A 26395-nucleotide genomic window follows, 5' to 3' on the forward strand; every position below is an offset into this window, starting at 1 on the left:
TTAACATTTTTGTATTCAATTCCCCATCTGCAAATTGTAGAGGTTCTTCTGGGATTCGGGACACTAATGTCCCATGCAGCAGTGTCTGTCTATGACTGTATGGGTTTGAGGATCTACATTCAAGGGAGGAAAAACACACAGAAAATCCAGATAATGGAAGCATCAGTGCATTTTCCCCAAAGTACCAAAGGCATTTGCAAGCTCCTGGCTGTGCATTTGGTGTAACGCCTGTTGGGAGGTCTGTAGAAATGGGTGAGCAGGACAATCGGACACCTAGCTGATAGCCAAGGGAACCTGGGGTTCTGAGTGCTATTTGGACAGGTTCAGATCCACTGAGCCTAAAGTCACATGCTTTTTTTTTAAAGGTATCAATTAAAGAAGGAGGTTTGGTAGCAAGCTGCGAAGTTCTGTCAATTTGAGGGTTTGGGAAATAATTTGGAATCAATTTTAACACAAGAAAAATAAATGGAACCTCACTTTAAAGGTTGGGGACTAAGGATGGGAGGGAAAAGGTTTTAGAGTGAGATATGAGAAGACTGCAATCTGAGCAGACGGGTGAGGAGGGAGAAAAGAATGGATCTCCTTCCTGAGACAAGGGTTGCTAGACTCCTAGGAGGCAACTGGCATTTGTCCAGTGTCCTTGACACCTCTGGCACTTGTCTGAAGAGGGCACAGGTACCCCTTACCCTTCAATACAAGCTCATTCTTAGAACTTAGTGATTTGCCACCCAGGTGTTGAGATATAAAGATGAACATGGGAAAACTCAAGTCCTAGGGGTGTTCCCCCAATCTCCCCACCATGTAAGCATCTGGTGGTGGAGCTAGTTTACCTTATCCAAATTCAACCCAAAGTCTGTGTTCCTAAAGGAACTCACTGTGCCACTTGGTGGCACCAAAAAGTTGTGTTAAGAACTCTGTTCTCTATAAATACAAACTACCACCCCTCCCTCCTCCGCACTCTCCCCTTCCCCCTTCCCCTTTTCTCAGTAGCAGGGACATTGCTGCACACACCGCCCTCAGCTCTGCTGTTCTGCGCTCACTGAGCGCAAGAGATGAGCTTAAGATCATCTTGGGGGGACCCCGGGACTGGAGAGGCCGGCTCTGCCCCACTGATCCGTAAGCCCCAACTTTATGGGGGGCTAGCTGGACCTCATCTCACTGCCCACTGCACAGTCAACAGGGGGGTAAGCTTGCTAAGTGTCTGTGTGACCAAAAGTCCCCGGGGCGGGAAGGATGTAGCCGCTATCAGCTTGCTGGGTGGCTCTCAGTTTGGTTTGGGGGAGGGGGATGAGGGTGGAGCAAGGGTGGCCAGAACCTCGAGACTGAAGTCTGCTCTGTTTGCCCGCGGCCTTAGTAAACCTGTCGGGAGAAAAGGTGAGAGCAATAGGGCAAAGGAGGAATGACTGCAAGGGTTGAGAAAGGGATTATGCATGTCTTGAGATCCGAGTTCCCGCTCCCCAAAGCCAGGTGCGCATATTTAGAATGCAGGCTGAGCTTCCCCAAACCGCCGGAGGGATTGGAATAGAAAGAAGAACAGGTAGAGAGGGAAAGAAAGGGGAGTCGCTTCCCAGTAGCTCGGTTAGCTGCCGTGACTGGGGCGCTTGCTGCAGAAAAGTGGGGACAGCGGGTGGTGCTGAAGGCTCAGGTCTTTCAGTCTAGCGAGCCTCTGTCTAAATCTCAGTCTGCGCCCTCCGCTTTTTCCTCTCTCATGGATGTGTCTTTCCCGTCGGACGTAAAGCCTAATAGTTACCCCGGAGTGGCAGCATGAGCGGCATGGTGAAGAATGTGCCCAGGCTACAGCGACTTGGGGGAAGAACCCGGGGCAGGCCCGTGAGCTAGCTTGTCACCAGAGTCTAATCCCTCACTCACTTGGGACCTCGCAGAGGGACGTGAAGAATTTGCCTGGAGGGCTCTCGGAACTGGTGCTGGAATTTCCAACAGCCCCTATTTCCCTCCGGAGCAGGTTCTGTGGGGAAGGGAAGTTGAGAAGAAGTTAACAAGCTCTTGTGCTTATTTAGGCACAATCTTGGTGCTGCCTCAGCTGCACTGTAAGCTTGAGTAGTCAGGCAGATAGATCCTCCAACACTTTACTCCCCACTAAGAAATTGACACAGACTAGTGGGGGGGCAGAGTCTCCCTTCCACCTTCTTCTTCATTCCCTACGTGCTGATTTGTTGTTTTGAGTCCCTAGAGACTGAACTAGAGCTCATCTGTATCCTTAATGCTGGCTGCTGTCCATGTGAGGCAGCCAAGGGAGCATTGTCTTGTACTATGTGCAACCCCTTCACCCAGTGGGAATAAGGCAGGGTTTCCGTGGAATCCTATTAGTTATACAACATTCTAGACATTCTTTTGAGTATTGAGTGTTTGGGCATGCTATCTCTTGTTAGGGTTCTTTGTGGTCTTCATTTCCTTCATGGTACACAGGAAATTTTCTTTTTTAATTTCTTCTTTAATTTATATTTATGTAAATACACGTTTAAGAATCAGTTGTGACAATTTCTACCCTTTATGGATGTGATTCCTGTTTTAAAAAAGGGTCTTTTATTGGGCACTTGAAAATGTTGCTTCCTGAACTCATCAGGTTAGTGCACATCCTACAAAAGTCTCTAGCCTTCTCCAGAGGAAACCTTTTCAGCACTCCGGACAGATCCTTGAAGGTTTCTTCCAAGAAGAACATGGATAGAACTCTTTCTGCATAACTGCTTTTAAGAGAAAAGCTTTCGCTGGTCATCTACACACCTTGACAAAATATACAATCTAGATATTTTTATTGCACACCCTACATCTCTGCTATCACATGGCCATCTTTTGGTTGTGGGCTATGCTCAAAGACAAATCAAACTTTTCAATGTTCATTTATTAAAGGGAATATTAAGATTATTTGAAGAATGGGGGTGGTGGTATTTGAATAATCCGAGTACTTGCACAGTTCTTCACTTTACTTCCATAGGTATACACAGGCCTCTAATATCACTTCATAGTCCACACTATTGACATGATGACAAACACCAAGGTGAAAATGGAAAAATTCATTCATAGGTACTAGATCCAACTAGCACAAAACACACACACTTTAAGGATATTTGAGTAACTACATACAATTTTTTAGCTTTTACTCTAATTATTAACATTGTCTCAGTTCAATAATTATTTCAAACCTGTTCACTTTCCTGGCTAAAGGATGTTAATAATTCCAAATTTTAAATTTTCCTTCAAAACGCATTGAAGATTTTATAAGATTGGTATTATACTGTCTTTTATGGAATTGTCAGAGCATTTTAGATAGAAAAACTAAATTAAATGCTCATAAGGATAGGTGAAATTGCAGGTAGAAAATATAAGATAATCATGAAAAATATTGTATTTATTTGTATACCATTTTCTCCCAGGATATTCATACTCACTTGGATAAAGAGATACATCTCACTATTTTTCTTTACATTTTTGCCATGTTATTTTAGTAGATATATAGAATATAAACTAACTCCTATTTTATAAATAGATATATGTTTATATATGGTGGTATGCTAAAGCTAATCAGCTTGTTTGAAGTTTGAATATACTGATGGTGTATTACTGCAAAGCAGGAACATTCTAGAATTTAGAAAATTGTGTTATTTTAATATCTAGAGAAATATTAATCTTAGTCACAAAGCAACATTAAGTCATCATTTTCATTAATGAATGGAGCTTAGAAGAACATAAGAAGATAGGAAAATCTAAAATAATATTTTTGAGTTTATTTTGTGCTTGCACAATGAAAGAAAAAAATTTTCATTTTAAAATTTCAACTATTTGTAAATGAGACAATATCTTCTTGATATTACTTTACCTCAGTTAAATGATAGTTCTAAAATATGTTATGTCACTGTCTTGCTTTCATTTCCTTCAAATTTACAAAAAAAGAGAAAATTTTACCAGTTTTAATCTTGTTTGAATAATATATACCTTCAGTCAGAAGGGGAATTAAGCAGAATTCTTGATGCAGGCTCAGGCTCACCCTTACTCTAATAACTACATTTAAGCGAGCACATTGGGCACCAAGCCAAGCACTAGATATATTATTTAATCCTCATAACAATCATACAAGGCAATATGTGTTCATACTTTTTTTATGTTGTTCATACAGTTTATTTTTCCATTCTCACATAACAAGGAAATGGAAGGAATAAAAAAAAAAAAACATATACATCTGCTATTTTGGAACTCAAATTTACCTTATTCCATCACAGTAGATAACTTTAACCTATGATGTGGTTAAACATCATGAAATTGTTTCATTGCAGTCTCCAGTGAGTTGTGGTATTGTGAGTGCAGACACTTGCACAAGGTTGCCCACGTTTGAACCCCAGCTTGGTGGCTTATAGCTATGTGACCTTGGACAACTCAATGTTGCTCTGCCTGTGTTTCCTCATTTTAAAAATGGGAAACAGGTTGTAACACTATTAGCCTCCTTGAGTGATTATGATGAATTAATCGCACAAATTTAAGTAAAGTGCCTGACCCACAGTGAACAGAACAGAAATGGATGTGATAGCTATTAATCCCATCCAGGCCCTTGAATATCAAATGTTTCCTAGTTTTTTCATGTTATTGAATTTAATCTTGTCAACAACTCTGTGGGTTGGTACATAATTGCTTTCTCAAATATCTTTTCTTATTTTAGTCAAACTATTCAGGAAATTTACATTAAGTGTAGCAAATGTGTTTTATGTAAATGTGATTCTGTTGGTCTTACAAAAATACCAGACCTAAGAATAATTCCCTAATAATTATTTTTTCACAATAAATCTGGTAATAGACCCCTAGCTTTAAACTTCTGAACATAAATATTCTAAGAAATATTAAAAGCCTATAATCATAGTGGCACTAGTGGGCATTGCAATGATAATGCTGCCTATTTACATTTACAATATTTTGCAGAGGAATAATTTAAAATATTTTTAAAAAATCAGTTTGCCTTAATACACACTAATGTGGTAGAACCCTTCAAAGGTCCAAAAGAAAAGTAAATAACAATGTTATATTACTTAAAAAATACAAATGAGATTTAAAAAATCAAGTTATAAATTACTGTATAAAGTTACCCTTATCATGTTAAAATCATAATGGACTTTGCACTTTATATTTAAAAAAGCCTTTGAAATGGTGAAGTATATTATAGGATACTCTTCTCACATTCATTTATTGTAGTTTGTGGATAATCAGAACTATCTTTATTTAATGTAAGGCAATGTGATCCTTGATGCTCACAATTTAATCTGTACTTCTCAAATTGAAATTGCAGCCAAAAGCAAGATAGAAACCAAGTAAACAAGGACTATGACACATCTATTTCAAACTGTTTTCCTTAGAATTATTAGGAGGTTTCAGGAGAAGACTCTGTAGAGCTGACATATCCAAGTGATTCGCTCTTAGCTGTGTTCTTTTTTGATGATTACGTAGAGTTTACCAGAATGAATTTCATGTAAATCAGTGGTTTTCAGCCAGGAATGACTTTGACCTGTGGGGGACTTTTGACAGTCTGGGGACATTTTTATTCATCACAACTAGTGGAGGTGTGTGCTATTGGCATCTGGCGACCAGGAATGCTGCTAAACATCCTACAATGCACAGAACAGAAGCCTTCCACCCCCCACAGCAAAGAATCATCTGGTCCAAAATGTCAACAGAACTCAGGTTGAGAAACCCTGATATAAATGATTCTAAGAAACAGTTGCCTACGTTTATTTGCTTTGTGTCCTCTGAATGTAGCTGATTGGCATTACATAAGAATTTGATGGAAAACAGTCTCCAGGATATCTTGTAATCAATGTATAAGGTTTAACCAAATAACCCATTTGATCTTATGGAAGACATTATCATTTGACTATGTATACTTTGAAGCCAAGAAAATTGGTTTCATCTGACTCTGCCATTTATTATAGATACAAGATTTGTGGCAAAATACTTTACCTCTAAATCTCAGTTTCTAGGGACATTAAATGTAGCTAGTGATCATACCAACCTCACAGGGTTGTTGTGAGACTTACATTGGAATAATGCTTATACAGTACATTGTTTGCATAAAATAGGCATTCACTAAGAATTAGATGTTGATAAGTACCTAGAGATTGAATTAGAAACACAAAATCACATTTTCAGAGACCTGATGATAGGTAATATAATATGCACAATAATGCTTTACAGTTTTTAGAGCTACGCCATAAATAATAAGAAAGCAGCTGAAGGCTGCAAAATGGGAAGAAGGCTATAATCCCTGCTTGATAATTAAATTGAGACTAGTTAACAGTGGATTACATCATTTTTATTGCTTTGCTGTACAAGGCTGTTTCAGGTCTTCATGGACTACTAAACGAGTATTTTTAAAATGATTTACAACGATTTAGTAAGCTTTATTCCACTGCCAGTATCTTTTAATTAATGCATAACATTGCAGATTTCTCTTTCATACAATATTATTTAAGATCCTTTTTTTCAGTATTAGGCTTTTTCAGTTAAAATATGGCATATTTTTTTCTCCTGGGCTAAACAGAGAGGGTGCTGGGCTTTCTTGTTTACCAGGTCACAGATATGTGCTTGAGATAGCTACAACAACGGGGTTTTCTTCAGACTATAAAGCTCTCAATATTATTGTACCTCAGAGTGTCTCTTACTTATGGGATGTGCTTGTTTTCAGGAAATATGTCAAAAGCATCCATGGCATATGCAATATTGACACCCCTGACTACTTGTGATGAGGCTGTTGCTCACGCAGGAGGAATCATTTTATTGTTGATGTCCTGAGCTGTGTGATTTGCTTGTGTGGGGATTAAGTTATATAAGAGACATCTGTGCCAGAAAGATGGTCAGCGTTTGAGAAGATTGTTGAAAACAAAAGACAACGTGATTATGAATCTAGTTACAATGTAAGTTGTCAGTTATGGAAAACTCTATGTCTCAATGTTTCTTCTTTATATTCATTTAGGGTACAGCATGAGACTGTATTATTACCTGAGACAAAATAGTTTTATGCATATGAAATATATGTCTGTTGTTTTCTATAATGGGGTAGTGATTAATTTTGTCATGCTGTGAACCCAGAAATATAAAATTGATTGAAGAAGTTTAGTGTTTCTGAAAATAGGACCTGAACCAATATATCATATAAGTTGCACTATTTATATAAATTCTCATCATTTCCCACTTCTGACTCAATAAAGGTTTTAATATCATTAGATTGTAGAACTATAACATTTTGTAGGTGTTTTATCATTGTATTAGTTAATCCTTGCCCACTATCTATAGCAAAAACCTGATTTATTTTTTTGCTACCAACCTATAACCCCTACTACCTCAGAGTTATAACCTAAAGCAAATAATTTATTCTCATTGAGACTCTATTTACTGATATATGAAATGGGCATGATCAGACCTTCTTAGAGTAATTTTGTTTAAGATTGAAGGAGGATTGGTAATGGAGAAAGAGTCTGTACACTGAAATAAAGTACATGGTATTATTTCCCTTCCTTTTCTTTCTGCCAGACCCATGCTAAATGAACCAATGAAACTCATGTTGAAATAGCTAAGGAGAAGTGGCTTCACCCTATGAATGTATATAGAAGCAAGAAAGTGCAGATCCTCATGGAAAGAACATTGTGTGGTACCCAGAATTGATGAGGTTAAGGAGAAAGGACTGAGAGTGAAGCTAATGCTGCCTTTTAAAATCTAAATTGATAGATTATAAAATGTGAAAACATTTATGACAGCAATATCATGCATTTGTCCCATAAAAATACTTTCAAATATAAGAGAAACACTGTTTATAAAAGTAAGAAAATCTGTAAGCAATCTAAATATCTAACAATAGGACATAATTAAATAAATCTTGGTTCATTCATGTAATTGAATACTAGGCAACTATCAAAAAGAAATGGATTTTCTAAGCATGAATCGTAGCTCTGCTATTCACTTGCTTTGGAATATTAGCCAAACTATTCTATGCCATGGAGCCTGAGATCCTCCATCTGTAAAATGTGCATAAATTTATTTATCCTATAGTTTTTGATGACAATTAAATGACACTTCATAATCATGACTAAGCATATTGCCTAGCACTTGATAAGCTCTCTATTTTAATTTTTGTTATCATTGTCCCCATCATCAAAATGAATTAACATAGAAAATCTTTATAAACATTATGTAGAGAAGAATTAAAATATGTGATGATATAGATTTCATACTAAGGGTCCATTTAAATAAAAATATTTGTGTATAAAATATGCTTAGAAAATTATAGAAGAGTGGATGCTAAGTTGTAGAATGTGATTAAGCCTGGGTTTTGAGGTGACTGTAGCAGGATCTGGTCCAAGGGCTGCTAAAAATTATGTAATCTCTGTGGGTTTCAGTTAAACTGAATCATCTACAGGGCTCTCTCTAGTTCTATGCTGCTGTTTTCCTTAATAGGTTGAAAAGCTGTGGGGAGCGCTTAAAGTTTCCCCCTGCCACTTTGTCAGTTTTTGCCTCTTTTTCTTTTGTTTTTGTTTGCTTCTTTGTTTTTGTCCTTTGTTGCCTAGACCCATTGAACAGAAGGAGTTTCATTATGTATTTTTCAGTTTTCCATGGTTGGGCAGGGGTAATTATTTGTGAACTTTAGCTAGATAGTTGATCAGAAAGCTAAGTGGAACCAATTCACTACTTGTTCACTTGTGGAATTTACTGAATGTTTATTTAGTGCAAGGATTTTACCAGGTGCTGTATATGGTGCAAATTTAACCTTTAAGGGGTTTGTTGGAAAATAAAATGTGTATAAATAGCTATAATTTTAGCTTAGTAATAAATATCATAAGAAAGAATGCATAAACACTCAATGTGAGTTCAGAGAACAGAACAAACACCGCAAGGTGAGGAATTAGGGAAGATATTATAAAGGGGCTATTTGAAAATATTGTCTCATTTAATCCTCATTAAAAGTCTTTAAGGTAGGTACCATTCTCATTCCAATTAGGCTCAGAGAGGCTAAGTAACCAAGGGCACACAGCCAGCAGATGGCATTGCCAGGATTCAAACCCAGGTCTACTGACTCCAACCAAGTCCATGCTCTTAAAAATTCTCCTGTAAAGGCCTTTGAATTAAGGGCATATCAGGGACCAGAAGAGGCATGAAGAAAACCATTGGGGAAAAGAGGTATATTCCTGGAGGAGACACACATTTAACCTGACTAGCAGACCCCCAAGGAAGAGCAAACTGAGGTCAGATGAGGCCTCAAGAAAGACTCTGGCAAAATTTAAAAGGCGAATTCCTCAATCTCACCTAAGAGAATCACAAATAATACATATAATTTGATAGCAAATTTAGGAATTTAAAAAACACAGATTAAGACAAAGAAGAACATCTTATTAATGTCCTGTAGCTGGATGCTTCAAAAACATCTCAAATTTAACTTGTTCAAAAGAAAATTATTAAGGGTTCCTCTGCCTCCATCTATTTCTGTACCAGTCTATTCTATGTCTTTTAATGGGACATAAATACACTAGTTTTTTTAGACACAAACAGTGATTCCACTCTCCCTTACTGTCCACATCCAGTCCATCACAAAGTCCAGTTCATTATACCTGCAAAACATGATTGTGTCTTCTTCTCTCCATATCTATGCTCACCAATCATAGCCAAACCACCATCATCCTTACCTAAATGTGTATGAGTCTCTTAATCAGATTTCTATAACCCATAATCCAGAACAATGACAGGCTAGAACAATCTTTTCTAACACTGAGTTGTGCCAATCACTTGTTTACATCTCCATTGCTTTCTGTTGCACTTACATCCAAATTAGATTTTAAGAGCCAACAAGATTCTATATGGTCTGGCCCTTTATTAGCTTTTTATACCTCATCTTGTAGTACTATCCCTCCCATTCTTTATGCTCTAGCCACACTTTCACAAGACCATCATTTTCATCCTTTATTTTATTGTTCTTTGCACTTACCAGGTTCCAGCTAAAGTGACCTTTAGAGTATCTGTAAGCCCCATGAGTATAAGCAACATGTATAAGTTGTTCTCTCTTGAATGTTTAATTCTTAGGAGAGAGTTGTAGCACAGCCATGCCATGTATATTTGTCAAAGGAGTTAAAGAATAAATGACTGGTGCATAATCGATAATGACAGTAATTATCAATTGACATCATTGCATTTTGTTATATTAGTGTCTCCCACCCAATAGTTAATAGATATTTGTTCAATTAATTGAACAATTAATTTAGCTATAATAGAAAGTATGTGTATGTAATATACAACATATTTTAAATAAGTCTTAATCTATTTGTTATTAATCACATATATGCACTATATCTCAATATATAGGGCTTGCTTAAAATAGTTCCAACAAATAAAATGCACACGACTAATATTTTAGTTTCATCAGTTTGATGGGCTACCTCTAATCCAGGTGTGTCAAACTCATTTTCACTGGGGACCACATTAGCCTCATGGTTGCCTTCAAAGGGCCAAATGTAATTTTAGGACTGCGTAAATGTAACTACTCCTTAACAAGGTGCAAGGAGCTCAGCATTGCTGCCAGGCAGAAACAAGGTGCCAGGACAGATAAAACAAGGTGGAGGGCAGGATTTGGCCTGTGGGCCTAGTGTTTGCCACCTGTACTCTAGTCTCGTATCACCTTGATGATCACATAATAAAATAAACCTTGTTTTGTTATTGAGCTTGCTCACTAATATTCTGGATTTAACTAGAAATTGTGGTTACTTTTACTTCAGTTTTTTTTTTTCTGTCTGCAATAAAATTCACATGATCATGAGGGTAAGCATTGGCCCCAGGTCTGTGGTCTAAGCAAAATGAGGAGAAATCTTGAGACTACTCAAATAGTTTCCAAATGAAAATATTAACATCAGTCTTTGTTCCCTCCCCCTCTGGTCTACAAAGCCAAATTCCACTGATTTTTTCTCCTAAACATTGCTAAATATCTGGTTATTCTGGAAGATCTTGTCATTTGCAGTGGTTTTTTTTTTTTGAAGCGTTTGGCACTATACAGAGGGATTCTTTCTCTGTTGTATAGGAAACAGTTGGGGGGGGATGAAAATGAGAGTGAGAGTGATTAGAAATGTGGTTCAGGTTATATTCATTTTGTGTTGGGACTAGAATTTTTGCAGATCTGATGACTTTTGAAAACCATTAGTATTCCTGAAGAAGCATCACCTGTCTTTGAAAGGTGGTGCTTAGGGAGTTAGTCACTTTAAAACAGTTTGAGATCCTTGGTTGGCAGAGAAGATAACTTACAAAATAAGTCTCCTATACAATTATTTAAATGACCCAAATCACTAACTTGTCAGTTCTTTTATAAATTATGCTAGAATTTGTTGTAGGCAACTTGGGAATTTTTTTTCTTTTTTCCAGGAGTTTAACCTGAAAAATTGACTATATTCATAGCTATGCTAAGTTTCTACTTGGAAGGATGGTTCCGAACATACATTCTCTCAGCCCTTTGAGTCTTCCTGATGTATTTTTTTCCCTGGATTAGAGATAGAGGTCTGATTACTGTGAATTACAAGACTCTGTAATTACTTTGAAGACTCTAGAGGACCAAGTGAGTTGCCAAAGAATTTTCTCTTCCTCACCACCTAGTCACAGAATGCCTTTGGAAATTTACTAACAGAAGAGGTTATGTCTTAAATATGCATAGCCCTAGTCAACACACAAAACACTTGCATAACTGATACCTTACATTGATTCTTATAAAGGTGGCTTAACAGATATTATTTCCACTTTTCAGATGAGGAAATTCTGGTACTGAAAGGTTAAATAATTTACTAATACTTCTTGGTACCATAACTGGAATTTTAACCTGAATATATTCTTCAAAAATTGGTGCTCATGTCACTATGCTTGTTGTCTGTGGGACATTGTTTTGTGTAATATCCCAACCCTCTTCCTTCTCTCCTGTAGTTCATTTAACTTGGAAATACTCACATGACCACATTGTCTTTGTTCTATCACATATGGAAACTAGACACAACACTTACCTATTGGGAAGATTATTCAACTTGCTTTACATTGCATTTGAAGAAGTGATATGTAGACTCTCTTTAAGTAACTTTATTTTTGTAGTTGTATAACTAATACATGCTCAGTGATGGAAATTCAGAAAGAAACAAAAAGCATTTGTAAAAAAAATTAGCATCACCCAGTGATCACCAATGTTTAATATTTTGGGATTCATACTCTCTAAGGTTTTCTGTTCATGGAATAGTTTTGCTTTTAAGATGCTTTCTCTCACCTCCATGTGAATACATGTTACAGCTTACTACATATAAGATTTAGTTTTCTTTACTTCAGGTGAACAAATGGAAAAAAATATTAACCTAAACAAAGTAAGATCAAGAAGCTATATCAGCTTCTTCATCATATCACAAAATTCACAAAAGAAACATACAAAGGATAAAAAGATTTTTGTATTCTTTTTTTCAAGTTATCTGTATCATGAAAAACTCATCTTTCTCTAGTAGCATACACACCACTAGAAATTCCCAAACTAGTGGCACTTATGTTGTTAAATACCTATGCTACTTTTTTCCAGGTTTTAAAGACCATGGTCGTGTGGATGCATCTAAGTGAATGCTACCTGGGGACATCGTGGTCCTTTAGAGAGAACCTCTAAAACACTGGCTAATTTCTTGGTTTGCCACTCAACGGGGGACACTATTTGATTCTATCTATCAGGACTCTCCTAAATTCTCCCCACCATGCTATCTTTATTAGCTTGAACTCCTTTCCTAAAATGGTCCTTCTGTTGATCCTGTCAGTCCTGCTTTTGAAAGAAGATGTCCGTGGGAGTGCACAGTCCAGCGAGAGGAGAGTGGTGGCTCACATGCCCGGTGACATCATTATTGGAGCTCTGTTTTCTGTCCACCACCAGCCCACCGTGGACAAAGTCCATGAGAGGAAGTGTGGGGCAGTTCGTGAACAGTATGGCATTCAGAGGGTGGAGGCTATGTTGCACACCTTGGAAAGGATCAACTCGGACCCCACACTCTTGCCCAACATCACACTGGGCTGTGAGATAAGGGATTCCTGCTGGCATTCGGCTGTGGCCCTAGAGCAGAGCATTGAGTTCATAAGGGACTCCCTCATTTCTTCAGAAGAGGAAGAAGGGTTGGTGCGCTGTGTGGATGGCTCTTCCTCTTCCTTCCGCTCCAAGAAGCCCATAGTTGGGGTCATTGGGCCTGGCTCCAGTTCTGTGGCCATTCAGGTCCAGAACTTGCTCCAGCTTTTCAACATACCTCAGATTGCTTACTCAGCAACAAGCATGGATCTGAGTGACAAGACTCTGTTCAAGTACTTCATGAGGGTTGTGCCTTCAGATGCCCAGCAGGCACGGGCCATGGTGGACATAGTGAAGAGATACAACTGGACCTATGTGTCAGCTGTGCACACAGAAGGTAGGATTCCTTTACATTCATCAAGTATGTTTTATTGTGGACTCAATAGCTTCCCAGTGAAAATTTCAGGTTTTTCAAAGGCTAAAATATTCCTAACTGTTTGGAATGTTTTGAGTTGCCCCATTATACATCACTAATAAAGAAGGGACTGGATGGCATACGTACAAAGCAACATTGATTTAAGATGAGTGTTCATGTGGCCATCATTTGGTAAAGTGGAGGTTTTTTTGGATTATGTATTATATTATTTGCACTTCTGCTAAAACAGCAGTAGAGATTTTTAAGTTTTCTAGATCTTCACTGAACACATTTGAAAACATTTTAAATGTGTTCCAATAGCCTGTTATTTCAGATAAAGAGAGGTACATATAACTACACATAAGGAATGAAGGCAGCCAGTTCTGGCCCAGGTATACTGTAGTAGAAAATTATCAGACAGCTTAGTCTTCCAACTGTGTTTCAGTTGAGTATATAATTAAATTGGAAATTACGATGTGTATGAAATAGTTTTATCTTCATATAGAACATACCTACTAAGAAAGTGTAAGTTTTAATAATTCATTGTTAGTTTGAAATGCATTGCATCTTTGTGCCTAAAGTATAGCAAGGAAGGAAAATATGGCTGAGACTTTATAACAGTTAATAATAATATTAGCTCTTTTTATTACATATTGTATTTTTAAAAAGCTTTTTTGTTTACATTACTTGTTAGTTCTTACCCAAGGCTGTTTGGGATAGGGTTTTTTTTTTTTTTTTTTTTTGACCTACATGGTTTAAGGAGCCCAAATGGTGAGATTCACTGGTTACGCAACATTCTGACAACAAACTGCATACACTACACATGCTATAGAACACCAACAAAGGTTCCAAATACTTTTTATATCTCATTTAATCATTGGGAGGATTAGGTTAGTCCTGCAATAATACTATCAGTGTGGTCCAAACAATCTAATCCTATAAAATGTGGGGTGACATTATAGGGAAATTAATGAAATGCCCAAAGAAAGTCTGCTACAGAAATTGGGAGCCAATCTCCAATTAGATACAGCATAATTTTATATTAAGTGGCATAATATGGATTTCACTGTATAGCTGCTCTTATTAATTATATTCAAAATAACATAAACATAAAATGAGTTTCTATTTTGATTCAGAAGGACATATGCTTCTGAAATTTTCATGTATAAACTTCTAATTTACTTACATATTTGTTGATATATAGAGGTGATTGGAGTAGGAGAAGTTTGACTTTTTTCCCTAATGCTGAGATTTCCTTATAAAACCACTATTTCATTAGATTCTCACAATGAGCAGTGATATAGATAATCCCATTACTCCCATATTTTATTCCCATTTTAAAATAAAAAAATTTTTTAAGAATTTAAATAATTCATTCAATAAATACCTGATACCAATTTCAGATTCACGAGTAAGGCTCATAGCTAGTGACTCCTAGTTCAGTGTCCTACTATAATTTAGCAGAATCCAATGACATCACATTCTAAGGATATATTTATACAACACATATTTATTAAGTACAAGTAGATGAAAGGCCCTCTGGTAGTTCTCAGAAGGACAGCATGCAATCTGGCAAAGGAGATGAAGCATGCACTAATATAACAATGATTCAAGATGACAAGGAGTTAAAATATGCCTCTAAAGTAAATTGTATGAGAAAAAAACACATTCTACTCTGTGGTGATGGGGGCTATGGTGGAAATCTTAGAGAATGAAATGGAATTTGAGAGTTGAATTTTAACAGGAAAAAAACCTGACAATTGGTGAAAATTAAGAAAGGGTGGATTTCTAGTAAAAGGAGTGAGAAAACAAAAAAAAAATGTAATAAAAAGGATAAAAGTATGTCTTGGTTTGCCTCAAAAAATCATACATTTTATTAGGAACTTCCCTCTAGATTCAGAAGTGTAGGGCTTGGTCACTATATGGGAGTTGTTCATTCAAGATTGTATTAAAAAAGAAACTCATCATCACGACCCCTGACTTACTAATTTAAACTGTTTTTTAAATGAGATGAATACCAATAGTAACCTAATAAAATAAATCATGATGCATTCCATGTATTATTACAGTGCCATTGAAATTAATGAGGCTTTTTATGGTGAGACCATAATGATCCCCAAGATCATTTTAAGTGAAAAAAGCAAGGGAAAGTTCTGTGTATATGGTATGTTTTTTGAGTTTATAAAAGCCATTTACTTGGGTATTTATAGAATTGCTCTCAGAGCATAGCAAAACTGATAACAATTGCTCCTCTGGGGATAAAATCTAAGTAGTTTGGGGATGAGATGGAATAAATGAAACTTATTTTTCTTTTGTTCAATATAACATTTGCATGCAAATATTTGAAGTTATGTATTACATACAAAAACTATAGATTACAACAGAACAATTAAAAGAAAATATTCTTTTTGTGAGTAAAAACTGAGCCAAAATATTCTGTTGCCAAACTTAGGCAAATTTAATTATTTTGCCAAAAATAGGCCAATGGAAATTTTGTTGCCAAATTATGGCAAAATGTTTGGATAATACCATCAACACTCAGGAGGGAACAGATTTTGAATATGAATATTCAAAGACTGGAGGAAATGCTCTTTGGTTTATTGTTTTACATGGTTTAGTCAAGAAGTGTTTGATCACAATCATGTATATGGATAATGAGTGTTACTTACATTTTATCAGTGTAGGAGCAGCATGGTAGGAAGTTTCACAAGGTAAAGCTCACGTCTAGGATCAGAAAACTACTTGAGTAACAAGTTACAGCTCATTTGGGTACTGTTGGGAGCTCCTAGGTACTGCCCTGTTTTCTGTTGCCTGGTCCTTCAGGAAGTCCCTGCTGGAATTTTTGTGAAATGGCAGTGCCAGTTCTTAAGTTGACACCTTTTTGGGTAGGATTGGAATAATTCTTTCTAGCCCTTGGTCACTCAGCCCTACTATCCCAAATTTATCCCTATGTCCTTATAATTTTCTTCCTTTGCTGAATATCAACTGATATTCCTCATTCTTTAGGAATATAGACAATTTCAAATGCTTTCACATGAGGCATTGAGGTCTATGAAAAGATGTCCCACTTTCAAAAACTATCTCCCAATTTGCCTATTTATTTATTATTATTATTTTTAATTTTAATTGTTGTTCAAGTACAGTTTTCTGTCTTTCACTCCCATCCCAGCCCACCTCCCAATGCTCTCCACCTCTCTTCACTTTCCACACCCCCTAGTTTTTGTTCAGGTGACCTTTATACTTGTTTCTGTAAACCCTTCCTCTTTTCCCCTGAAATTCCCTCCCCTCTCTCCTCTGGTCACTGTCAGCCTATTGCCTATTTATTTTATACTTAACCATGACAGTACCGTGCCGCTCAGTCCTCTTGGCAGCTATCACAGATGTTCCTTTAACAACATGTATGCTATCACAGAATTCCAGAGGAGAACAAAAAGAGACTTCATTTTCTGCTTCCAGGTTAATCTCTTACATTTGCTTTGCCCTTGATTTGTGATTTTTGTAGGCTACAGGACTATGTATTTACTGTGGCTTACTGTGTTATGCAGAAGCCGTTCCTAGGTGTTTTTAGGCAAAAAGATTAATAGTACCCAAAGAAAAAAATTAAGGCAGACAACATTAGCCCTTCAACTGTATGGGGGAAAGGAACATGCAATGACTGAATTTTTTTTACTCCTTTTAAAGGAGTCAAGTTTAAGGGATCCTTTGCCTCAATACTTTTGCAACCCTTGGTTCACGTGCCCACTATGGCACAGAATTCATGGGCTCACCTGTTTAGGTGTATGGAAGATGGATTGCTTTGGCTTTGATGACTTCCATTAATGATCCCCTTTGCTTTGTATGTTGAGAGCTTCCTTCTGCTCTAATGCCACACTACCCTATGACTGCTTTGGTCAACAGAATTTGGTGTAAGTGAGGACTCTCTTTCTAATCTGTCTGTCTTGGAACCCTGTGATTACCATGAGAAGGATAAGAACACCCATGTTTTCTAGATAAGGCCATTTCAGGCCACTTGATCTCATTCACCTGAGAGCAGCCAATGAAGAGCCACACAGCTGCCTTCCTGACACACAGTTATTTGCAATCATGTAATAAAGCCTGGCTGAAACCATAAACATTACCCAGCTAACCATAAATTTATGAGCAATAATAATTACCTTCAAGATGGGTCCATTATAAGTATATTCATCCCAATGACTTTAAATTTTAATCCTCCTCTCAAAATGAGATACTACTACAATGTTTAAACATCAAAAATTTAAAAAGTATATTAACTTGTATTAATAGTCTTGATATTTAAATATGAAATAAAATGGAGTAAATGCTGTAGGCAAGAAGAAAAACTTTAAAGGCTTCCCTCATACTTCTATAGCTAGAGATAAAATTCCCTAAAGCATGAATGTTTTAAATAGTCATATACTTGTATATGTTCCATTATTCCATGCTTCCCCTTAATCTAGCTTAATTTATTGAGAAAAGTAATTATAGATAGCACTTTATACACAAAACTATGTATATCATCTCATTTTATGGATGACTTACAGGATTTTCACATCGCCATTTTTGCTGACTTTATTTTAAAGTTCACTGTGCATCCCTAGGGCCTGTTAGTGTGCTTAGCACACAATTGGTGCTCGATGACTGCTGAATGGTTGAATTTGTGTTAGAATAGTACCTATATCACTATTTATGAATATATAGCATGCAGATAAATAGAAGGCACTCATAAGTTCTCACAGTTTTGCTTCTTTATAAAAATGAGGTGCCAAAATACCTCCCTTAATTAATTGTAAAATGCTATTCACACCCTACTTCCTTTTTTTGTTTGCACTGGTTCTTGAATTTATTATTTCCATCTAATGATAATGGAATGCTAATTTATTCTACCTAAAAAAAAAGTGTCGGCGATGCCCTGGGGGATGCATGTACCAATAAGTAGTGCTGGTAATGTGACATCATTAAAACATTGTCTTCAGGCTAACTTACATATTGTAATGTTGTACCACTTTTAGGTTATGATATAGTTTGCCATCAATTATTTTAAAATGTGATAGCAACTAGGCTTTGGTTGAAAGAACTTCAGTGTAATTCATAGTTTATATGCTTAGCTTCACTTCTTAAAAAATGGAAATATAGTTCTCCCAACACACATTTCCTCTTGTAATTATATCAAAACAACAATTAAGTTCGGAAAGACCAGAAATGTCACCATGGGCCCTACTTTTTAAAGGGGTTTTCTTTTCTTTTTTGTTTTTGAAGATTTTATTTACTTATTTATTTTTAGAGATAGGTGAGAGAGGTTGAGAAAGAGAGAGAGAAACATCACAGGTTAGAGGTAGGTTGATCGCATGTCCCCAGCTGGGGACCTGGCCTGCAATCCAGGCTTGTGCTATGACTGGGAATAGAACTGGAGACTGGTTCACAGGCTGATGCTCAATCCACTGAGCTGCACCAGCCAGGGCCAAAGGGGTTTTATTTTCTTTCTCCAGGGGTAAGTATTGTTGAGGGTTGAGATTAATTTTGAGATGATTATCATGTTAATTCAGACATACAAACTACTAGTAGCTTTGTAGAATGTTGACACTGAAAGGGCTTTAGGCAAACATTTAATCTAACTCCTTTATCTCACAGTTGGTAAAGCAGAAGCAGTCAAGACAAGTATTCTGGACTTACTTGTACATAATTCTTTACAGAGCTGGATCTCAAAACTTAGGGTTCTAGTCCAGAATTTTGTTCACACATCATTGTGGAAGATAATTACTCCTTTTTTTTTTATTTTTGCCATTGTATTACCTCTCCATTTGATTGCTTCATTCCTTTTTCCTTCATAGGAATGATGCCAATTCACTCAACCTTTTAATGCTTATTTTAAAAATTGGCTTTGAGGAGAAGCATGGTTCCTTTGTTCTTTTTACCTGTAAATTAGATGAAGTGCTTCTTTGCCTGAGTCATATTGAAGATTTGAAGAAACTTTGAAAAATTTTTATTTGCTTCATAAACATTCTGAAAACATTAGAACCATAAATTTTTGTAAGTATGGATTGATTGGATCATTATTTTGGTTATCACTGACATAATAATAAATAAAAATCAGAAAATACAAAGGCTTTTAGGTAGATTCTTCATTAAATTAGATCATAGATCCACAACCTTGGAGACTCATTGGCAACTATAATAATAAAGAAGCAATTTTTCATGGTCTTGTCACTGCCAGAAACTACATCGTTAATACTGAAGAAAATACAGATAGCCCTGGGAAGTGTGCTCAGAGAGGTGCTACCTCTCTTGCCTTCCAGATAGAATAGCTTATGTACTCTTAGCTGATAGCCTCTAAGGGAGTTATTATTGTCTCCTTCAGAAAACAAAAATGGAATCCATTGACATGTCTAGCTGTGACCAAGGCAAGACCTTTCCTATTTTCAGTTTTTGTTTATTTGTTTGTTTATTTATTTGTTTTTAATACAAGCTCTGGCTTGGACTCTGACTCACCTATAAAAGGCTCATGTCTGTAATAAAATAATACCCATGTTTCCACTTTCTCAGGTACTATTGCTGTCCATTCACTGCTGAAAATACTAGAATTTCCCCCCAGGTGCTCTATGCCTGGGGTGACTATATGTGAGAATGAACTTTGTTTTCAGAGGATGTCATTCCGTCATTCCCCCAACACACATAAATAAGTACCTGGGGTGATGTGCGAATGTGGACACTATAGTTCTATTAATCAGATGCTTCTTTTGACTTGAAGATAATCTCTGAGTGAGAATGCGTGTTCAGTGTTGGACACTTATCCATTTTATGGTTGGGAACTGAACAAATAGTGTATTTTTCCTTAGTCTCCCTTATTCTATATCTCACAGAAATAACATTATTGTCTGAGCTTTAGCATTTGCATATTCAGAAAGTCTATTCATTCTGTCTATAAGAACTAGACTTGTGACTCAATTCTTGGTCATCGTAACCTTATTAGATTCTAGGTTTATAAAGTTTAGTAATGAGTAACAGATGTTGCTTCTGATTGAGGAAAGCTGAGGAATGGGAGGGCATGGTGAAAAACATTTATGTTCCAATGTAAAGCAATTTCTGCACAGCAACTCTACTAAACACATAGGAAGCAGGCATATAAGAAAAAAAGAACAGAAGTAGAGATCCACATAACTCTAAAAAGAGGATTTTTTTACTTCATCCTCTCTTTTTGTTTACCATGTTTTCCTCATCTCTTTTGTTACCAAACATTTTTATATTTTGTAGGCTGTTCACTAAGTCTTGTCAAGAGTAATAGCCATCTCATTATGTCAATAATTTTAAAGTGGATTGAAGAAAGCTGGAGATTACATTAATGATATCTTGAAAGTGAAAAAATTAAAAAGGACTAGAAATACAGAAAGATAACCGACATCAGAGTTTCTACTATGTGATTCTGAGAAAGTCACTCTAACTCCTTTCTTCATTTGTCAGATGAAAAGGGGCTAGAAAGGACATTCTGGGAGATCCCTTCTATGACTAACCTTCAGTTACCTGCTCTTCACATGCTTCCACAGACCATGGTTGGGCTGGATTAAATGGTGGACAACACATTTAAAATAAATGCAACCAAGTATGGTCTGTTCAAAGGAGAGTAGCCAAAATGGTTATGTGACTTGATATCATGTCTTCAAAATTAGTTGAGAAAAGGCAAGACATAGCAGGGACCAGACCACTACATTTAGGTATTTGAAAAATTCAGATGGAAAGGAGCTAGATTCATTTTATATGGAGAATTACAAAGAGGTAATTACTGAAATGCCAGAGTAACAGATTATTTAAAAAATGGTATTTCTGTTCATTAACAGAACTGTTCAATGAAGGAATTGTCTCTCTTAGGAGACAGTGATCAGCTCTCTATAACTTCTGTGTGCAAGCCTGGAATGGACAACCACCTAGAGGGGCTGTGGACAAATGAACATCAACCTCAGCTGAGGGAGGAAAGGCATTGGGCTATTTATCCTTTTAGATAACTCCCATTATTGACAATCAAATATAATTTAATTGGGATTCTATTATTCTGTGAGTTAAAACATGGCCATACATACTATAATCTTTCATAAATGTGTTAGTTGATTCATTTATTCCATACAAAAGTCTGATAATGTTACATTTTATATGTAAGATAATAGATATTGAAAAAGTGTTTCCCCCACCATATACAGCTAGTTACTGGCAGAGCGAGGATTTGGACCCAAGTCCAACTCTTTCCAATTAATTCCAAACTTCCCCCATTTATATTGAGGAAGTTATGAGTTAAAGGAAAAGTAGAATGCACATCTATTGATTCTTTACCTCGTCCCTAAAAAAAACAAGAAAACACCATCTGTTTCCCCACAGAGAAAATCTTGTTCTAATATTTCCTGTGTCTTTTTATCTGGCTTTGAAACCAGTACATTTCCTTGTTCCCATGGAAAGAATTAATTACAGTAAAAAGAAAATAAATTAAGGAAGAGGTATGTGGCAACAAGTCGACCTCATAGAAGACCTTTTGTGGGTCTAATGGTCTGATGGCACAGACTGTACCTGGTTGTTTCTATTCACATCTCTGTTGCACATTCTGCACTCCATCTTCAGAGGCCAATTATGGGAGGAAGCGATATGGTGCACATTTTTTAAGAGCAAGAGGACATATTGTTAAAAGCTGTAGCCTTATGTATGAAAGACTTCTTTGGAATTCATGAGGACTAGGAGTTATGAAATCTCATTTTGGCACATTTGCAAATACTCCAGAAGGATTTCCCAATTTAACCAAATGTTGAGGAGACTTTTTGGCAAGAGGTATGGTAGTCAGATATATTCATTTTAGGGGACATTGAAACAAGAGATTGTGCCACGATGATTTTATGCATCAATTTTCATACACACAGTCACACCTACACAGGCTTTCAAAGGAACGAGATTGTCTAGTCAGTGTTTTTTTTTTCAAAAAGTGTATTATAATCTGTAAGTTATTTGTCAAACAAATTTAGTGGGTTGAGACTAGTAGTTAATATAGAGTATGATAAAATAGAATAGAGTAAGATATAAACGTCAGAATATATCTAATGATAAGAGTAGATATTGTTTTGTAAATTTTAATTTTAGGTGCATATAGCTAGCTATATGTGTACTGTGGGTTATCATGGAAAATCTATTTATTACTAGGACTTATAGCAGAAAAAAAATGCTTACAAGCAACTTACTCTGTTTTTTCCTTTAACATTATTAATATTTTGGTTGCTTTTTGTTTGAGAAATGCAACTTACATACAGAAGTTTATTTTTCTGCAACAATGTCATTTGGTTTGTCTTTCCTGGATGGGTGGGCTTTAAATCTTATTATTAAAAACAAGCGCCCCAGCTGGCGTAGCTCAGTGGATTGAGCGCGGGCTGCGAACCAAAGTGTCGCAGGTTCGATTCCCAGTCAGGGCACATGCCTGGGTTGCAGGCCATGACCCCCAGCAACCGCACATTGATGTTTCTCTCTCTCTCTTTCTCCCTCCCTTCCCTCTCTAAAAATAAATAAATAAAATCTTAAAAAAAAAAAAAAAAACAAGCAAGAATTCCAAAGCACCATGGTGGGAAATGTTAGAGGCTTTGAGAAAAATATAAATAATTAATATATTGTTGGTAAATGGCATATGCATCAATATGAGACAATGGCAAAGATACTAGATCTGGATGTTGGGGGTAAGTTTCCAGTCCTAGGTTTTATCAGATATCCAAATAAACCTGGAAACATTTTTTAAATATCTCAATATAGTACATTACATATAAATGTAAAATACATTAATTATAATTTTGGTATTAAAATTTTACATATAAAAAATTAGCCCTGGCTGGTGGCTCAGTCAGTCAGAGCATTGTCCCATTGCACCAAAAGGTTGCAGATTCATTCCCCAATTAGGAATTGGGACACATACATAAGTTGTAGATTTGATTCCTGTCAGGGTACCTACAGAGGCAGCTGATCAGTATTTCTCTCTCACATGAATGTTTCTTTCTCTCTCTCTCTCCCTGCTTTCCTCTTACTCTAACTTTAATAAAAACATATCCTTGGGTAAGTATTAAAAAATAAATTAGAAAAAAATAAACATGTCTAACTTCTTACAACACACACACAAAATACAATGTGATGCATGTATGCTATTCATAAGACAATTTCTTGGTTATATAAAACAAATCAGTGCTCCACTTTCTGTTGTTGTGTGTAATAAGGCAAAGTTTTAATGTATAAAGTGAGTCTTCTTTCAGTTTTCTGAGTTTCCCAATAATTATGTGTACAATCTCAGTTGATGTGTAGTCAAGTCTAAATTTGAGGTCTTTTGAGAACTATGAAGGTCAGGCCAAATGCCAATCATAAAGTGAGGTTAGATATGAGAGAGCACTTTGAGAAGTAAAGTAGTTCCATGAAGTGGGTAAGCTACAGTGGACTTGTGATCTTAAATTCACAGTTTGCTGCAAAGACATCTCAGGAATCTCAGTTCCTAATTCTCTGGAATTATATTATTTGAGTAGTAGTATGGACACAGGCAGGTTTCAGTGCATGTACTGATTACTGTTCTTGCTAGTGAAAGGACTTTGGACAAGTCATTTAATTTAGTTTTCTCATTATCATGTTGCGAGAACAATACCTGCCCCATCAGACTGTTGCAAAAAGAAAATATAAAGCACATGGCATTATGTTTGGCATGTAGCAAGTGCTTAATGAGGACTTTCTAAACTAGCCTGCCGAAAACTTGCCTTATCTGAGACATAAAAAATAAATAATTAATGTTTCACTCCTTTCCTTAGTCAAAAGTTATTATTAAATGATGTGAAGAACCAGTCAGGAAAATGACCAACAAACAGTGAGTTTTAGATTCTTACCAATTGTCCTTTCGGAAGTTAGGCTTGCAATTGTATAATGTAATGCAGGGTGCTTAGTACCTTGGCACAGTTATAAGTGGATCCCACAACCTCTCCTCCAATTGCTGAGAGGCATTATGGTATAGTAAATGAGCAAAGTCTGGAAAGTTCCAGAGCTAGACTGTTAATGTGGTTATCTTCACTGTGTGTGTGTAGGCAGTGGAAGTATGGATACAGAGGAGCTTAAAGATAGAAAGTTAATCCTGTATTTTAAGCATTTCTTTTTTTAAATTTTTATAACAAGCATCTTTATCAGTAAAAAGTCAGCACAATGAATAACTTCTTGTAAACTTCAAATTAAACTTACTAAATTTACTAGTCAGTAACTGCAATTTGTTAATGAAACTGAGTTACAGCACATTGAAGCATTCCATAGGCCTGAGTATAAAACAAAAGGAGATAATATGGGCCTTAAGAAATGGAAGAGTTTGTATTTAATAGCTACCTTGGTTTGAAAACTAAATGATGGTCTCTTAAATTTTTTATGGACCAGATAATAAAATAACAATAGTATTTTATTGAATACTTATTATAATATCAGAAATGATTAAAGTTTTTTATTATCTATGAAGTGATATAAAGATTTACATTTTGGTGCTATTATTAATATGTAATTATTAAAATTATCAGAAAGTCAGTCTTACCCATAGCTAAAATAAAAATAGATATAATATAGAGTAAAAAGAGTATTTCTGTGTTCCTTTTCTCCAGGATTCTAAGAACAGAACTATTTGTATTTTTGACAATTCCTTTAGAAATTTTTATCATCTTTTTCTGATTATAGAACTTTTCTTCAAAAGTATCTTCTTTGTATCAGATTTGGGTTAGGATGCCCAGCCTTGAGCCTCGCTCTCTAATGAGAGAGCCTTTCATTTTTTAAGAATATATTATTGCATTGTCACATGATGGATTTTTATTCTTTAGATCAGCTGAAGAAATATGAAAGTTAAGTAAGACATATTTAAGTTTCCTGTTACTTTAATTTTAATTTCATGGAATTTAAAAAAAATAAATTACAAATGAAGCTGGTAATTATTATGTTTTATTAAACGAAGAAAAGAGAGAAAAACTATATTAAGACAGTGAAAAGAGTTTAACACTTCATGTGGTTATTCTATTTGTAATCAAACTTAATTTGATTGCTTTCAATTCCCAAATTAGTGCACTCATCCCTCATTATACGAATGCAATTAGTTCTTTTTTGTTTAGAAGAAATAAAAAAATATGCAAATCATTAGTTTCCACTATATTTAATGTACAAATATAATTAGTTTTCCTTTTTTGTTCAGAGAAGTAAAATATATATAAATAATTAATTTCCACTATATTTAACATTAAAACCTAGGTTTTGTTAAGTAATATATGCTGAAGAATCAAGCTGGCAATAATAATTATTTGGACTTGTATTTATATACAATTGATAACTTATAAAACTAATAAAATGCAAAAAAAGTTATTTGTGTTTGGTGGTGCTTTCATTTGCCAATGTGTAAAGAGTTATAAAAATGAGAAACTTGCAACAACATTTTTGATTTGAGAAAATTTTTTGCACAGAATAAATAATAAATTTTTTATAAAGTTCAATATAAATATATATTTCAATAAAAGCATACCTCATAGAGCTTGAGGCCTATGTGATGTTCTAACAAATGAATTAATTTATTCATTAATGTGAAAATATTTATTGAGAAGATGTGTTCTAGCCTCTGTGGTACACACTGTGAAAATTGTGAGGTGGAAGCACTTGCCAGCATGTGACTTTTCACAGGTGTATACCAAGCCATGCTTCATATTAATATAAAGTTTACCCTCACAAAAATAATACAGTTTTGTGTAAGAAAAAACTCATGAAGTGACAACACTATAGCAAGAGATGAGTGTATTAAATGAGATTGGAAGAAACAAATCTTTATTAAGTATAATTTGGATAATTAGAGAGTTTAAAGATTTTTTAATAAGAAATCACTCTTCACTTACCAGTCCTCACCAAATAGTACAAGTGAAGCATGTGATCCTAGAAGCAGGGTATCACAT

General features: G+C 35.7%; 1 protein-coding gene across 2 annotated transcripts in view; it reads left to right on the top strand.

Annotated features, from left to right (window-relative positions):
- GRM5 (glutamate metabotropic receptor 5) overlaps positions 1–26395 on the top strand; it is a 475733-nt gene that overhangs the window by 1131 nt on the left and 448207 nt on the right. For both annotated transcript variants that reach the window (XM_028516315.2, XM_028516316.2), the window contains exon 2: positions 12572–13433. In XM_028516315.2, coding sequence (XP_028372116.1) covers positions 12773–13433 — 661 coding nt within the window. In that variant the 5' untranslated portion in view covers positions 12572–12772. The remainder of the gene's footprint in view (positions 1–12571; positions 13434–26395) is intronic.

The sequence above is a fragment of the Phyllostomus discolor genome, chromosome 6 (genome assembly GCF_004126475.2).
Source record: "Phyllostomus discolor isolate MPI-MPIP mPhyDis1 chromosome 6, mPhyDis1.pri.v3, whole genome shotgun sequence".
Classification (NCBI taxonomy): domain Eukaryota; kingdom Metazoa; phylum Chordata; class Mammalia; order Chiroptera; family Phyllostomidae; genus Phyllostomus; species Phyllostomus discolor.